Here is a 15,749-nt window from a genome sequence, read left to right as displayed (position 1 = left end):
AAGGAAAAAATATCTCTTTAAAGTTTTCTTAACAATCTGACCATATAAATATATAAACAGGGTTTTTAATGGTCTTTTTCATGGATTAAAAAATGTAAACATTCATTATGTATGTGTGTTTATGTGCATAAAATGGTTCAGTCAGCCTATATATGTGTATCTGTAGACATCTATAGACACATACATTTGTATTTCATATATGAATAATTGTATAATGAAAATAGAAAGATGATCAAATGTTTTATTTCCTTCCTGACAAATTTTATCTTGTGAGCCATGTTAATTATATTATTTCAAAGATAAAATCAGTCAGTTCAATTATCAAAAAATATTTTAATTTCTTTAAATATTATCCTAGGAAAGATGGAAAGATGTGTATACTGAATCATCCATGCATTAAAGGATGATATATTACCTTGTCATTCTATTTTGAAACTAAAAACATCTTTAGTGTCATCAAAAAACAAAAGTTTGAGTTTCTCAAATTATGGAGAGATGGTTCTAAATGGGCTTTTTTATTCATACAGATATATGCTAAAATATATTGAATATAGTTTGAAAATATCTATTTTTAGTTTATCATAAGATTAAATTCAGAAGTTTGTTAATAATTTACCTTACTTCAAAAGATCTATGATATCATCAATACGGCAACTCTTCCATTGGTGCAGATAGCAACCCACTCATGATTTTTAATCCTATATGATTCTTGTCAATTTTTCCTCATCAAGCCTCCATAAATGAACTACTCAATTTGTTGGAAACTAATGTTTCTATTCACATATATCTGATTTTAATTATGTGTTTTTAAACATTAATAGTAAAAGCAAAAATAATGAGAGTAGTACTCATATGATCCAATTTCTTTAGGGCATTCCAGAATAAGTGTTGGAAAGAGAAAGTAACAATAAATAAAAGGATTTCCCTGCAACTCATTCCAGAAAATAAGACTCCAAGTAAAATATATCATTTAAATTCTACTTTACAAAAGTCAAATAGGAATGTTTTCTTCTGAGTGAAAGGTGGAGCACGTTGGTTCCAAAAGCTTACAACAAAATTGGCATTTCATTTCAATGTGACAACAGCCTTCTTGACAGCAGATTAGTTTAACATTGAACATCCCAGCAAAACAGTTATCCATTTTTGAGTGCATAATAATTCATTGTTGCCCTTCACTGTACATTAAATGTCACCCATCATTGTGACAGGAATATAAAAGCAATTGCATTTGAGTCAGGAGCCAAAATGAAAGCTGTTAATGCAGTCATTTTCAATGTGGTCTTTTTAACCTGGTTAACTTTATGAAAATGTTCCATTTGGAATATCTTTATTCCAGAACAAGGTAGAAAATGCAGAATATCCATTAAAACTATATGGTACCTTTCTATATTCTATCTGCAGCCTTCATGCTATAAGTCTTCTTATATGTGAAATAGTATTATAATGAGTGAAAACTCTTAGTTCCCTTATTTTATGTAATAGATTCCTAGTGCATCCAAGTTAATGTGCCCCATTATTCTATCCTAATTTTATACAGTAGTGACTAAAGTTCTAGCAAAATTTCAAACTGTATACAATATTCCAACACAAAATAAAGTGAAAATCCCATATTCTTTATGATTGGAAGGGAAAGGGCTGAGAAAAAAAAAGTTTTGCTACTACACCATTCTTTTCAGCAATGTAGTCTGATAGCTACAAGGAGGGAAAGGAGAAAATTTACTACTAAATATTTCTTTACAGTCGTGTTCACTAGTAGCTCTACAACAAGGAGACCCTGATTTTCCACTGGAATATCTTTGTATTGCAGGCATAATGTTTTAACAAGAGAAGGTTGTTCATCAATTTAAAAGGACAATGTATATATTCTTATTTGTGATTGCTTTCAGCCTTGCACACAGATGTAAAAAATATCAACAATGTTAGAGTGTATAAGCCATGGAGAAGGCCTGGGAAAGAAGGGCACTGACAAATGACCTGAAGGACTTTTTCTCAAAAAAAAAAAAAAAACAACCCTGGTTATTGTGGGCAACTAGATACATAAGTTAGGTCTAGGATAGACTTTAGGAAATAACACATTTCAAGTATTTATCTAGACTGATTCTAGATTTTCTAAAGGTTCCAAACAATGTTAGGGAAAAGCATTATAATGTCACAAACAATCTTGAACTAATTTGACTTATGAAATGACTGGTTAGGAGTTAGGACAAAAACACTGCTACTGTTCTCATGGAAATCAGACAATCTAGCACCTTGGACACCTACATTCTTCTGTTTTACCCCTCTTCACTGACATACATCATTGTAGCCCAAGTTTATACTCGTTCTCTGAATATGAGCATAACCATTTTTTTTCATATAAATCATCACTTTCATTCCCAAATTAACCCAATCCATGATTACTAATAATATAGAGATGGTGGCATTATTGGCATCATTGGAAAAATACTTCAACTCTAAGTTCTCTAAACCTAGACAGTTTTTCTTAAACTAATCTATAGTGTAGGTTTCATAAGGAGACTATATTCAGAGCAGTAAAGAGTGTTTTTTTTAATGTAATACTCTAAGATTTGTGGGAGAATAAAATGATTCATGTTATAGGGGATTTTTGGTATCTTTTGCAATCCCTTTGTCTAACACAAGTTATATTTGAAGCAAGGTGAAAAAAATCCTCTCATTAATAGTATAAAGGAAGGGTGCCCTGACCAGAAATTTTGACATGATTAACTGCCACCTCTACACTAGCATGCCTGTTTAGAAGCGAAAGGAGAGAGAAGAGAGGAAGGAATAGGGGAGACAAATATGACTAATTATAGTCCCTTTTCCAAAGACTTTTTTTGTGACTTGACATTATCTTTACCACACTCTAAAAATGTAGTGGAAACAATGCAATATGTAAAATTCTGCTAATGGCTGTTATTCTTCTTCTGGACAGGACTCATTCCTTAAACTGAATTAGTACAAAGCTGTTGATAGCACTCCAGTGTTGATATCAGTCTGTGACCAGATCACAATGACCTAAGGCCACCCTCCTTGGTCAAATAAGGGGTCTCATTTTATTTAGATGATCTTGCACTATGTTGATTATGTCAGTATGCTATAAGAATAATAGTAGCCATTGCTAAAATATATGTTTTAAAATTACATCATACTAGTCAAGAAAAAAATTGGGACTCCAAAGCAAATTCTTTAGTCCTGGCACAAATTCTAACTTCTTGAACATCTATAAATCACCAATTAACTTTCCATTTTATCTATTTTTATATACATGGAAAGGGGATTGGGAATAAGACTGAGGCAGAATAGATTCATTTTAGTTAAAATCTTTAAATTATATAAAATGCAATTATTTATTTGTCATGTTTAAATGGTAATAATTTTATGGGAATAAACTCATATCTCCTATTGGCCAGGAAAGTTTAAATGTAAAAATCATTATTAGATATGTTAGTAATTGATCAGAATAAAATAATGTACTGTGAATATTATAAACAAAATCATGAGAAAAAAATTTAAAATATCAATTTGGGTAGCTATTATATATAGATGCCTAAGTGTACATATATGACATATATATAGAGTATAAATTCATAATTTTATGCTAGAAAAATAGTTTAGAAAATTTCAAAAAGTATAAAAAATCAAATATAAAGCAAGTAGTAAAAACTAAGAAAAATAAGGTGAAATAAAATAGATAGCATATTGAATACTATAAGTATAATTATATGAAGAATTATAGTAATAAAAGCAATAATAATGATAAGCTAGAATTTTGGCTATAATTGTTATTGTCATTGCATGGTTATATATTTTCAACTAAGTTTATTCTAATTCACCTAGCATGGTGCTTCCTAAATAGTTTCCACTACAGGTACAGTATTAGTGCATCTCACAGTTAAACACACCCTATAACACAATGAAATTAATTGCTTTCCCATGGTTGAAAACCAACAAAAATAAATGGAATTCCTATAACTAGACAGGAAAAGGGATGGAGGCATTTCATTCAAAAGAATGTACTCTAACCCCAAAATGAAGGGGATTGAATTAAAATAGGTCAGTCCTATCTTTTACTAATTTCTCTAAGCTTACTTTAGAGTGAAGCTGTGCATAGAGGGAACTCAGTCAGATTGACTTCTGCAGCTTCACTTAACTAATACTTATTAAAACAAACACAAAAATTGAGTAACTTTAGCTGTATAGAACCTCAGAGATTTAATCTACCTAGGTCCTTAGCATGAATTCACTATGTATATGATATTCCCAATAAATGGGAACAATCCTTTTATGGAATTATTTCAAGTTCCCAAACAATCTTGTGTGTGATTTCCTGTGAACATGCTCCAATTTATTAACCTCTTAATTCCTAAAATGGAGTAGTCATAAGTGAAAATACTTCTAGACATAGACTAATGAGGGTAAATACAATAGAACAATCATTTTGCTGATTCCATGAGCTATGGTTTTATTAATACAGCCAAAGGACACATTAGATTTGTTGTTGTTGTTGTTAGTTTTGGTTTTAAATGAATTTCATATCTGCACTAATCCATATTGAGCCAGAATTTCATGAAAAAACAATCTTGTTTTCCACATAAACTGCTTGATTTAGGTTTATTCCTATTCATTTTAATGTTATGCTAATTCTTTAATTTTAGCCTTTTAAGATCTTTTTTGGATACAGAATCCAAAATCTAAGTGGAACTTGCCCTTCCCAGTTTCTCACCATCCATAAAAAATCAGCAACAAATATATCTGCCTTTTTATCCCTTTATTTACCACATGCTTCAAATCTTTCTGGAAACCAGCTGAGATAGTGCCAAACCAAGATTTTTGCAATTTTTGCTAGCGACCAGCACTCAATTTTGTTCTTTTATTCAAATCTTTGGAATGGCAATAAATCATTAGTGAGGGGAAGTACATTACAGTCTCTCTATATGGTAAGCTACCAAACCATCTACACAAGGCTGTCTTGACTTCACATTCGCCACTAAGTTTTTATTTTCATCAAGTGGTTCATCAAGTGGTTTCTAGAACATAGTGGGGATTAAAATGTAAGTACCTATAATAATAATTCTCTCTAACATTTTCAGAGTAAGAAACCTGAAGGATACAGACCTTTTATATTTTTAGTTTTTATATGATGATTTAAAAACAATTACTTTTTGGATTCTCTTTAGCTTGTGTTATAGTCTTCTGTAAACTTTATATATTACATAACAGGGATTTAGAAAATGTTAAAGTAAAAGGGTTTAATACACTATTATCATTAAAAAGAATATTAATCTAAATTTTCTCATTTATATGTGTTACTTAAGAGAAAATCCGTTTATTGATAAGTTAAATGACTAATTTTCAGTTATTAAATCATATCCATTTAGGTTTTTTAAAGTCAAGTAAATATTGTACCTATAATCTACAAATGGAAAATGACAATGGAACCTTATTTCAGGCTATCTGAATGTTCATACTTAACAAGAGTTTGTAGTAGCAGACTAGAATTAAATTTTATGATTTTTTACTCTTTTGAACTTCAAGTGAGAACTTCATTTCATCTAATCAAAAGACTTTCTTTTATTAAAAATTCATCAGTGTTTTTCATTTGAAAATATTCAAATACAAGTCAGCATTTTTTATTAATCAAAACTTACCAAAAACATCTAAGACATATTATGTATAGTATGTTTTTATTTTCTTACTATAGTATATGATATAAAATTTTCATTTAACTTTTTTCTATTTTAAGAAATACTTGGTCAAGTATGAAGTATGCTGCCCCTCAAAAATATTCAAAAGTTTTAGCATATAAGGACCCAGATTATAAAACTACATAGAAAATTATCTTTTCAAATTTCTATGAGTGATATAAATCACTTCCAAAATAATCTAAATGAAAATACAGCTGATTAGTCACAGTCCCACTATTTAAAAAATACTGTAGAAAACAGCAAAGTTCTAAAGGCAAAAAAGGGGGTAAAATTCCATGAAGCAAAATTTTGAATTTTCACTAGTTTACAGAGATTCTCAAAATTTGGTAATGACCTCTTGAAGTGGTTCTTAAGACTTTAAACAGGACCTTAAGAACAACGCTATTTTTTATAATCATTAAAAATAATTTTACTATGAAAATACTCCTCCCTTTTCAAACTAAATATATGGGATATTGGATTATTTTCCTATAATACAACCAAAATTATGTGTTTCAATAGATTGAATATAAATAGATGTGAGAATGTCTTTCAAAATTTTCTCATATAAGACTGGCTTATTATTTTATTTTTAGGTAAATTAAAATAAAACATTTAAATATTTAATTTAAGCATTTTAAATCAGTATTACTTTAAATTTTTTCTATGGTAAATTTTTTCCTGTGGATTAGACATAATCCACTTAAACAAAAGCTTAATGGCATCCTCCAATTTTAAAAGTAAAAAGGGATTCTAAAAACAAAAAAAAAGTTGAGGAATTGCTTCTATATAGGTACTTTTCTTAAAGCAATTGTGTAAAGAAAAATATGTTGATATATCCAAGTTTTATTATTGCATCTATACTCTATGATTATTTGAGTGTGTTTGCTCACACACACACACAATCCAGATGTGTTCAATGTCCTCATCTGGAAATATACACAAATTTGGCATGGAAATTATTGCTAGAGTATATGAAATTTTAATGAATTTTAAGGGAAAATCAATTACTTTCAGGAAACACAATTTTAGACATAAAAAAAATATATGTCCAGGGGCATTTTCCCACTTGATTCAAGATTTATGGAATGTTTTAGTTATATGATTGCTCCAGAGAACAAGAACTGATTGGATTAGATTGAGATCTCCCCTTAACCTTAGACATCATAGTGAATTTCTTTTAGTGGAGTCTGATCTAATCTTCTGTTCATGCTAGTGTCTACTATTCCACAACTGACTAATATATAGAATTGAATAAGAGTATTATTGGTGTACATTTACCTCATTATAAAATATGATTGCTTCTGTTTCAAATGTCATTTATATTGCTGAAACTTGTTATTTTATTATTGGTGTTTAAATCATGAGACCTTTGATTTAATGAATATGTTTGTTTTAAAATGTTTAAATTAATTAGTTACCTAACATTATCATATATTCTTCAAATATCTGGCCATATTTGAACATTGTAAGGCTTGTTTATTTCTCCTGAATTCTAAGCTACTTAGTTCTAAAATCTTGTTCTTGAGAAATTACAGAAGGTATAATCTAAAATCTCTAAACAATTATATACCAATCTCTAGCTTTTCAAACAGAATTTTAAGTGTATTTTTTCAATTTAATAGAAAAAGTTTCCTGCTAAATACAACTTTAATGTTCACTTTCAAGTGAAAAAAATTTTTATAAGAATTCATGCTACTGATATTAAACCATTTGGAAAGAAAATATTTTTGCTAATATGATCCATGGCTTGTTTGAATGCATTTATTTTACTTCGTTCTATGTTTAATTTCCAGGAATTTCTTAAAAATCCATAACTTTTACATGTTCTGCAACAATTGTATCAAAATACGTTATACATAATATTCACAAATGATGACATTAGTCAGAATTATTAATATGGATATATTGAATTAATTTGTTGAAAAAAATAGATTGGAAGTACATGAAATTAAAAGTATCCTAGCTAATGTAAACAACTGCAAGTTGTATATTTTAGTGTAATTCATTTGAAATAATTATTGTATTTCATATTCTGCTTAAGGAAATTAAGATTTAAGGGAAACATAGTTATGATTATAATTAATAATACAATTGAGTCAGTCCTTTGAATGGGTGGTTCATTATCAAACTATAACTATTTATATATGTGTGTGTATGTATATATTCACTTAAAAGTATAAAATATAGAGAATTATTTTATTCTTTAATGGATTTGTATAAATATTTTAAGTGTATGCATGTAATCATTTGTCTAGAGTTCATAAAAAGTATGTGTTATTCATATGATCATACGCTTGTCTGATAATATCCTAGTATAGCTTTCCTATACTGTGTCATGGAACTAAATGGGCAGTAAGGAAGATGTTGTTGGATAAATTAATGAATAGGATGAATTAAGTGAATATCATAAGGCTAGAATTCTAGAAAAATTTTCAGCTGGTGGAATTTTTGTATTTCTCTACTGAAAAGATGTAGTAAGAGTAGCTACAATCAGTTAGAATTTTTTATCTCACATTTTATGTATGTGTGCATTATATGAAGAAACATTTTTAAAACATGGTTTTCAGTAATAAGCACATATAAATTTAACACAGAAATGTACTTGGGCAAATTTAATAATCTTTTAGAAGTTAAATGTGTTGACATTCATTTAAATATTTGAAAATGTAGAATTATTTAAATCTCTATTCGGTAAGGGTTGTTTTTTTCATTTACTATGTGACAATAGCAATCTGAGGACATCAGGAGTATATATCTTAAATCACTATCCTTACAATTGATTTTAAAATTCTTAGACATTGTGCTTATCTTCTATTCAATTAAGAGAAGAGTTGACACTAAGTGATATAAAAATGAATTACCCATTGGAATTATAACTATGGTGGGAGAGAAAAATGAAGGAAAGTCAACTATATGTCTCAATACTAACATTTTTAGCAATATCATGGGGAAGATTTCAAAAATTTGACAACATTTTTTCATTATTCAATTATTGAAATTTTTAATTCATGATTCAAAAAGAGATGTATAAAATATCATGCTTAGTTTTAGGAGGGAAAGAAACTGAATACAAAGATAAATTTAGGAACCTTTTTATTTATAGCATTTTAAACTTATTCCTTTCTCTAATACTAATATTTCTTATTTTATTATTTAAATGTAAAGTCTTTATACCCATTCAAGCTGGGTTAAAATTTGTACTAACAGGGAAAATGTAAGTATAAAGGAACATAGATAATATATAAATAAGCAAAAGTTGGGGTCTTTGTGTGTGTATGTGTGTGTGTGTGTGTGTGTGTGTTGTGTATGTTGGGGGATGGGAAAAAGGGATCCATTTGACTCCTATGTATTCCCAAATAGCCTTGCTTATCGGTTTGTGATCAGAATTACCAGTTTTTTTATATTCATCATGAGGATTCCTTTGGTGTTTGGGTTGGAAAAGATGGTTGCTAAAGTCCCATTCAACTCTTAAGTTCTATTCTTATGTGACTTGGCAGAAATACTTAGAAATAGAGAAAATCATCTTGATGAATATGAATAATTAAAAATACTAATTAAAGACCTTAACATCTCCTAGCAAAAATATAGCTTACTGACATAATCAGTATACTGCCTGCCTACTGAGGCAGCAAAATGTCCTTTGATCAAGGATAAGGGAGCCCTATGAATTCATTCTTTAAACATCATGAAGTACAAAGCAAAAGCAAAAGTAAAATCCATTGTGACTTTTGACAATCATTAGTGAGAAAAAGGAGGTAACAATTGCCAAAAACATCACAAAAGGGAGCATGTTACCTGGCTATGACAAAGAGCACACAACTGACACCCAAGTAAGCCAGCAGAATATACATCCAGATATCAGGGGAGAGAGGATTCAGGAAGGAGAAGACGCCTGGGTTTGTACCATTGGGTTTGCGGTACAAAATACTTATTCCAAGAGTCATAAAGGGCTTGGAAAAGTCGATGACCTTCTCTCGAACATAGGTAATAGCCAGTGGGGCAACTGCAAGGTCAGCTTTCTGTTGGCAGAAATATAAAGAGAAGAAAAATAGTCTATAAGTCAGCAGGAAGAAGGCAATCAACTTAGACAAAACAAAAGACTTTATTTTGAGATGGTTTGCCAGTGTATCAACTAGGTAAAAATTTAATGTTCTTTTCTTTCTGAAGTAAATTCCTGATTTATTCTGCTGTTTCTTATGTGTTTTTACATAAACAAAGCACACAAAATAACTCCAGTAATTTTTAAATGACAAAAATCATTATACATTTCTCATAATTAGACTTATATAAAAATATCATCTATAATTTTTACTGTGCAAGTTCATTTACTGTGCAGGTTCATTGTGTCAGTTACCACCTTATCACCACTATAAATCAAACTTTACACCATCTGTCTGATTACTTAGTTTTTTCTAATTAGAAGCAATTGCAGTTTTCTAACCATAAGAATTAATTCAGTCTGTTTAGTCATTTATGCTAAAGGACAGTGATCATAATTTTTAAACTTTCTTATGTTTTTATTCAATACACGTTTTCTCTTTTATTTCTTGAATTTTTATATTTTATATCAATGTTCAATGAAATTAATCTTATTTAATCATATTTTAAATGTTGCTGATTCTTTATTTTTTTAAATGACTACACCAATCACCTTCAGAAAACATACAATTAGAGTTGCAAGGCATCTCTGAGTTGAATTAGAGAAAAAGAAACTAAGGCCCAAAGAGATTAAGTAGCTTGCTCAAAGTTACATAGGCTGTAAATGTCAGAGGAATTTGAGATCAGGTCCTTTGACTTTGGAGTCATTGCTCTTTGCATTCTACCATCCTTCCTAAACCTCAGAGAAATTCGCTAACTTCTTCATGGTCATTGGCTAAGAATTAATAGTGGTGAAATTCAAAGCTAAGTCACTCTTCATTCCAAAGTCTATAAGTCTTTGTATTACATATGCAGCCTTTTAATTAGTGACTCAGAAAATATAGTATGATATTTTTAAAAGATTTTAAGTGGAAGTAACTTACTATGAGAGAAAGTTTGTCATTTTTGGTAGTTTTGTTTCCATTTTGTTAACAGTATTCATAGTTGAGGACAGCTATGCCAATAATTAGCCATGGTGACTAATGTTAAATTATTAGACAATCACATTCAGGTGAAAAATATTGTATAGTGTATGCATCTTGGTATCATCTAATTTTTCAAAATTCACAAAATAGTCAGCAGTGTACTGCTTCAATTTGCAATTGCTTTCCTAGATAATACTTCCTGAGGACATTAAATTCATTTTATCAGTGGATTATAGATTTAGAGACAAAAAGACCATCTATTTAAACCTCCTTATTTTAAACATGAGGAAACCAAGACAAAAGGAAGTTAAGGAACTTGACTGAAATAGGATTTGAACCCAGTTTATCAGTCTTAATACTTAATACATAGTGGTTTTCAGTTGAAATTAAAATAAAATGCAATCATGATTCTAATATGCAAAGTAAAAGACCAAATTCTTCTAAAATTTCCAAAATTTTCTAAAAGCCCACATAGTTTTCTAAAAGCAAAGTGCCAATTAAAATAAAGAAAAACAGGGCCAAATACTTATGGGTCACAATATGGCCAGTTAAAAGGGAAAGCAGCTATGTAAAAATGGGACAGAAATAAGAACACAGCACATCTAAATATATTAGTAGATTTAAAAAAAAAGATTTTTGTCATATCCTCAATTAACTAGTGCTTATGATTGAGGAAGACTTAATTTAAGAAAATGTAAAACCTCTATTTTACCTTACATTTTGAAAATTAGCAAGAGTACATTTAAAAAAAACACATGCATAGGACAAGAACCAATTTATTGCACAAAACTCATAAAAATTAAACTATAGGTCAGTTCTGAAGTAGAGATGATTTTTTATTTATTCAGTCCACAGGAACATTTTCTATGAATACATCTGAACTTCATTTCAAAATCTCATTATAATTCAATCATCTGGAATGTAATAGAAATTTTACTATTTACAAAGGTGTTTGCAATGATGGTTGTACTAACTTGTCATTATGCAATAAGCAATTACATTATCTTGTTATCAAAAGCCCTACATTTGGGGGAAGGTGTATAGTGTAGGCAGTCTATGATAGAATGATTGGTCAGCGAGCATAATTCACAAACATTTATAGATTTTAACTCAGATAAGGTTCTATGTAAAAATGAAAATTAGTTCTGTTGATTGTATTCTGGTCCCTAAGAATATCACAAAAGCAGGTATTATTTTTAGTTATTGATCAAAACTGGCAGCTGAAGAGGTCATCACCCTAAGCAAATAAGATAATGAATATTGAAGTGATCAGGCTAAGATGTCAAAATAAGAAACACTTGAAGTGAGTCAAACACCCTCCAAAGAATCACAGAAGAATAAAAATCCTGAAAATGAATACTGGAGTAGCAGAACCAGCAGAAGGGGAGAAGCAATGTTACTTCCCAGAAAAAGGACAGCAAGGAGAACTCATTTCACTGGGGTATGAGGAGAGAGTCTCAGAAGAATTCAAACAATGCATTGCAAGCTAAAGGGAAAAGAGCATTGCCAGTTTAGTCCAGCCTCATCAGGGGAAGATTAGATACCAAAGCAATACAGAGCAAGTAGCAGTTACAGGAAAGTGGTCCGGCTTGGTCCAGCCAGAACAGAGGGTGGACATGAAGAAGAAATTTAAAATACTTAGTACACTTAAAGTACTGAAGATAAAGTACTGAAGAGGAAATTGAGGGAGGTGTGTAAACATAAGAAAAAAACATTTGTGAACAGGGAAAGGCTAAAAGTATAGAAAGAGGTTAAACAGGGGTGGGTAATAAGATAGATGGAAACACAAAGTTAATAATCATAACTCTGAATGAGAATGGGACTAACTCACCTATAAAGCAAGATGATCCAAGGTACTGTAAGACTGAAATTGCAAATCACTTTTCACATAAATTCAGATGTAAACAATTGGTAAAATGTTAATTGCTCATGAGTAGGTTGAGCCAATTAAAAACTATAATTCTTCCTAAATTAATTAATCAGTGCCACCCCAATCAAATTACCCCCCAAATCATCTCCTGGAATTAGAAAACAAATAATAATAAATTCATCTGGAAGAACAAAGGACCTAGAATATAAAAGAAATTAAAGAAAAATATTAAGAAAAGTGGCTCAGCTATACTGCATCCCTAACTATATTATAAAGTGCCAACAATCCAAACAATCTAGTACTATCTATGAAATAAAGTGGAGGTCCAATGAAATAGATTCAATATATGAAATATTCAATATATAATTGTAAATGATCATAATAAACTTTGATAGACTCAAAGTTCCAAGCATTTGGAAGAACTATTTGACAAAAACTGCTATGAAAACTAGAAAACAATATGGAAGAAATCAGGTTTAGACCAACACCTCACACCATATAGCAAAAATCTAAATGGATGCATGACTTAGAAATAAAGGATGAAATTATAAAGAAATTAGTGGAGCAAAGATAGTTAACATGTCAGACTGATGGAAAAGGGAGAAATTTAGGTCAAAACAAGACAGAGGATATTATGAAATCCAAAAAATGACAACTGATCATATATTAATAAGATGTTTCAGCACAAACAAAACCAATGCAATGAAGATTAAAGGGCAAATAAGACAATGGGAAAAATCTTTATAGCAAATCTCCAACAAAAGCTTCATTTCTCAAATATAAAGAAAACTGTCATCTTGATAAAAATACAAAGCATTTCCCAATTGACAATCCATCAAAAGATATGAACAGGCAATTCTCAGATGAAGAAATTAAAACTATCTGTAGTCATAAGTAAAAATACCCCAAATCACATTTGATTAAAGAAATGCAAGTTCAAGTAAATCTAAAGTACCACCTAATGCCTATAAGACTGGCTAATGTAACAAAAAAAAATTTATCAGTGTTGGAGTAGATGAGGAAAAATTAGGATACTAATGAACTAATGAAGGATATGATAAAATCTGAAAAGATGCATGAGGTGATGGAAAGTGAAGTGAGGAGAACAACAATAATGTATGATGATGAAGTATGAACATCTTAACTATCATCAAGTAAAGGATCCAGGAAAACACCAAAAGACTCCTGAAAAGAAAAAAAAAGAATATCCACTTCATGAAAGGAACAGACAGAACCCAAATCCAAATCTAAATATGCCATCCTTTATTTCTTCCATGAAGTTTTCTTTAATGTAAGCAATGTGTCATCTTTCTCAAAATAATGAATGTGGAAATATGTATTAAGTGATAATATATGTACAACCTATACCATATTACCTTCCTTCTTAGGGATTGACAAAGAGTGTAAAGGACAGAGAAAACATGGAATGCAAACTAAGGGAAAATTAATATTAAAATTGTATTGATGTAAAAAATAATGAATCAGAATTTTTCAGCTAAGATAAGTGATTCAAATGATTCAATTCAAATGAATTAAAGAAACATTTAATAAGTACTTACTTTGAACAAAGCATTAATCAAAATAGAAGTACAAAGACAAAAATGAATCATTCCCTGCCTTCAAAGTGATATGCAATTTTTTATTTTGAAATTCAAATCTGCAATAACCTCTTTCTTTAGTTTCCACGTGACAAGTATTATGGATTATGAAGCAATAAAAAGATGAAATTGTTTTTTTATATTTATTAATAATAGCAATTTATTTTGCTCTACTAATAAATTCATAAATTTCCCATTGTAAATAACTATAGGTCCAATGAGTGTCAATGTAATATATTATTGAATAGGGGAGAGAGACTGAACCAGAGATTTTATTAGCATCGGGAACTACAAAGTGAGGAAAATGCCCAAAGACAATATAGAATAGTACTTCTTTTGCACATTAGTCATAAAAAGTTTCTTACAGAGGTTAAGTGGCTTGCCTAGAATCACACAGACTATATAAGCTAGAGATGGGACTTGAAACCAGGACTTCCTGACTTTAGGGTCAGCTCTCTACAGGGAGCTACATGGAGCAGTGGATAGAGCATTAGGTTTAAATTAAAAAAGATTTGAAGTCAAATCCCATATCAGACCCCAGATGTACCATTTAATCTAGATAGATATCAGTTCCTCATTCATAAGATGAAATAGGTAAACGAAATGTCATCTAAGGTTAATTTTAGATCTTAAACTATGATCCTTTGATTTGATAAATGACTTACATAAAAATGTATTCTAATGTTTTAGTGTGATATGGAAATGAGATTTTTAAGTATTTAATAAATTTATCACAATTTCATAGAAATTCTTCTTGCCAATATGCCCTTGTGAGCTTCTTTATGTTATTTTTCTTTCCATTCTTCAGAATGTTTGCATTAGTATACAACTCCATTAATGGAGCACGAGTTTTTTAATTTTTCCACATGCCCTTCAGCACTTGTCATCTTTCCTTTATGTTGTATTAACCAATAGGAGAGGTAAGAGGTGGTACCTCAGAGTTGTTTTGATTTGGATTTCTCTAATCAGTAGTGATTCAGAGTATTTTTATGTAACTATCAATAATTTGATTTCTTCTTCTGAAAACTACCTACTCATATACTTTACTCATTTATAAACTAGAAAAGGGCTTTTACATTTATGAATTTGTCTCAGTTCCCTATATATTTGAAAAATGTGATCTTTATCAGGGACACTTGTTGCAAATTTTTTTCCCTTTTCCTGTTTCCCTTCTATTATTGGTTGCATTGTTTCTACAAAAGTGTTTTAATTTAATGTAATCAAAATTACATCTGGCCCTAGACACTTGTTAGTTCTATGACCTAACTTAGGCAAGTCAATTCACCCTATTTGCCTCAATTTTCTCATCTGTAAAATGAGCTGGAAAAGATAATGGCAAACTAGTTCAGTATCTTTGCCCAGAAAACCCCAACTAGTGTTATGAAAAGTATGATGTGGCTACACAATAATTGGTTTGTTTTTTTCATATAGGACAACTGGATAGAACACTGGACTTGGAAACAAAAAGACCTAAGTCACATCCAGCTTCAAACATAACTATGTTACCCTGGGAAAACACTTAATCCCTATT

The 15,749-nt window shown here is 30.0% G+C and overlaps 1 protein-coding gene across 2 annotated transcripts in view; it reads right to left on the bottom strand.

Annotated features, from left to right (window-relative positions):
- Positions 1 to 15,749, bottom strand: part of GRIK2 (glutamate ionotropic receptor kainate type subunit 2) — an 819,862-nt gene that overhangs the window by 244,091 nt on the left and 560,022 nt on the right. For both annotated transcript variants that reach the window (XM_001367939.3, XM_056818623.1), the window contains one exon: positions 9,483 to 9,706. In XM_001367939.3, coding sequence (XP_001367976.1) covers positions 9,483 to 9,706 — 224 coding nt within the window. The remainder of the gene's footprint in view (positions 1 to 9,482; positions 9,707 to 15,749) is intronic.

This window comes from Monodelphis domestica, chromosome 2 (assembly GCF_027887165.1).
Source record: "Monodelphis domestica isolate mMonDom1 chromosome 2, mMonDom1.pri, whole genome shotgun sequence".
Lineage (NCBI taxonomy): Eukaryota > Metazoa > Chordata > Mammalia > Didelphimorphia > Didelphidae > Monodelphis > Monodelphis domestica.
Note: the sequence above shows the minus strand (reverse complement) of the source record. Positions and strands in the feature narration are given on the sequence as shown.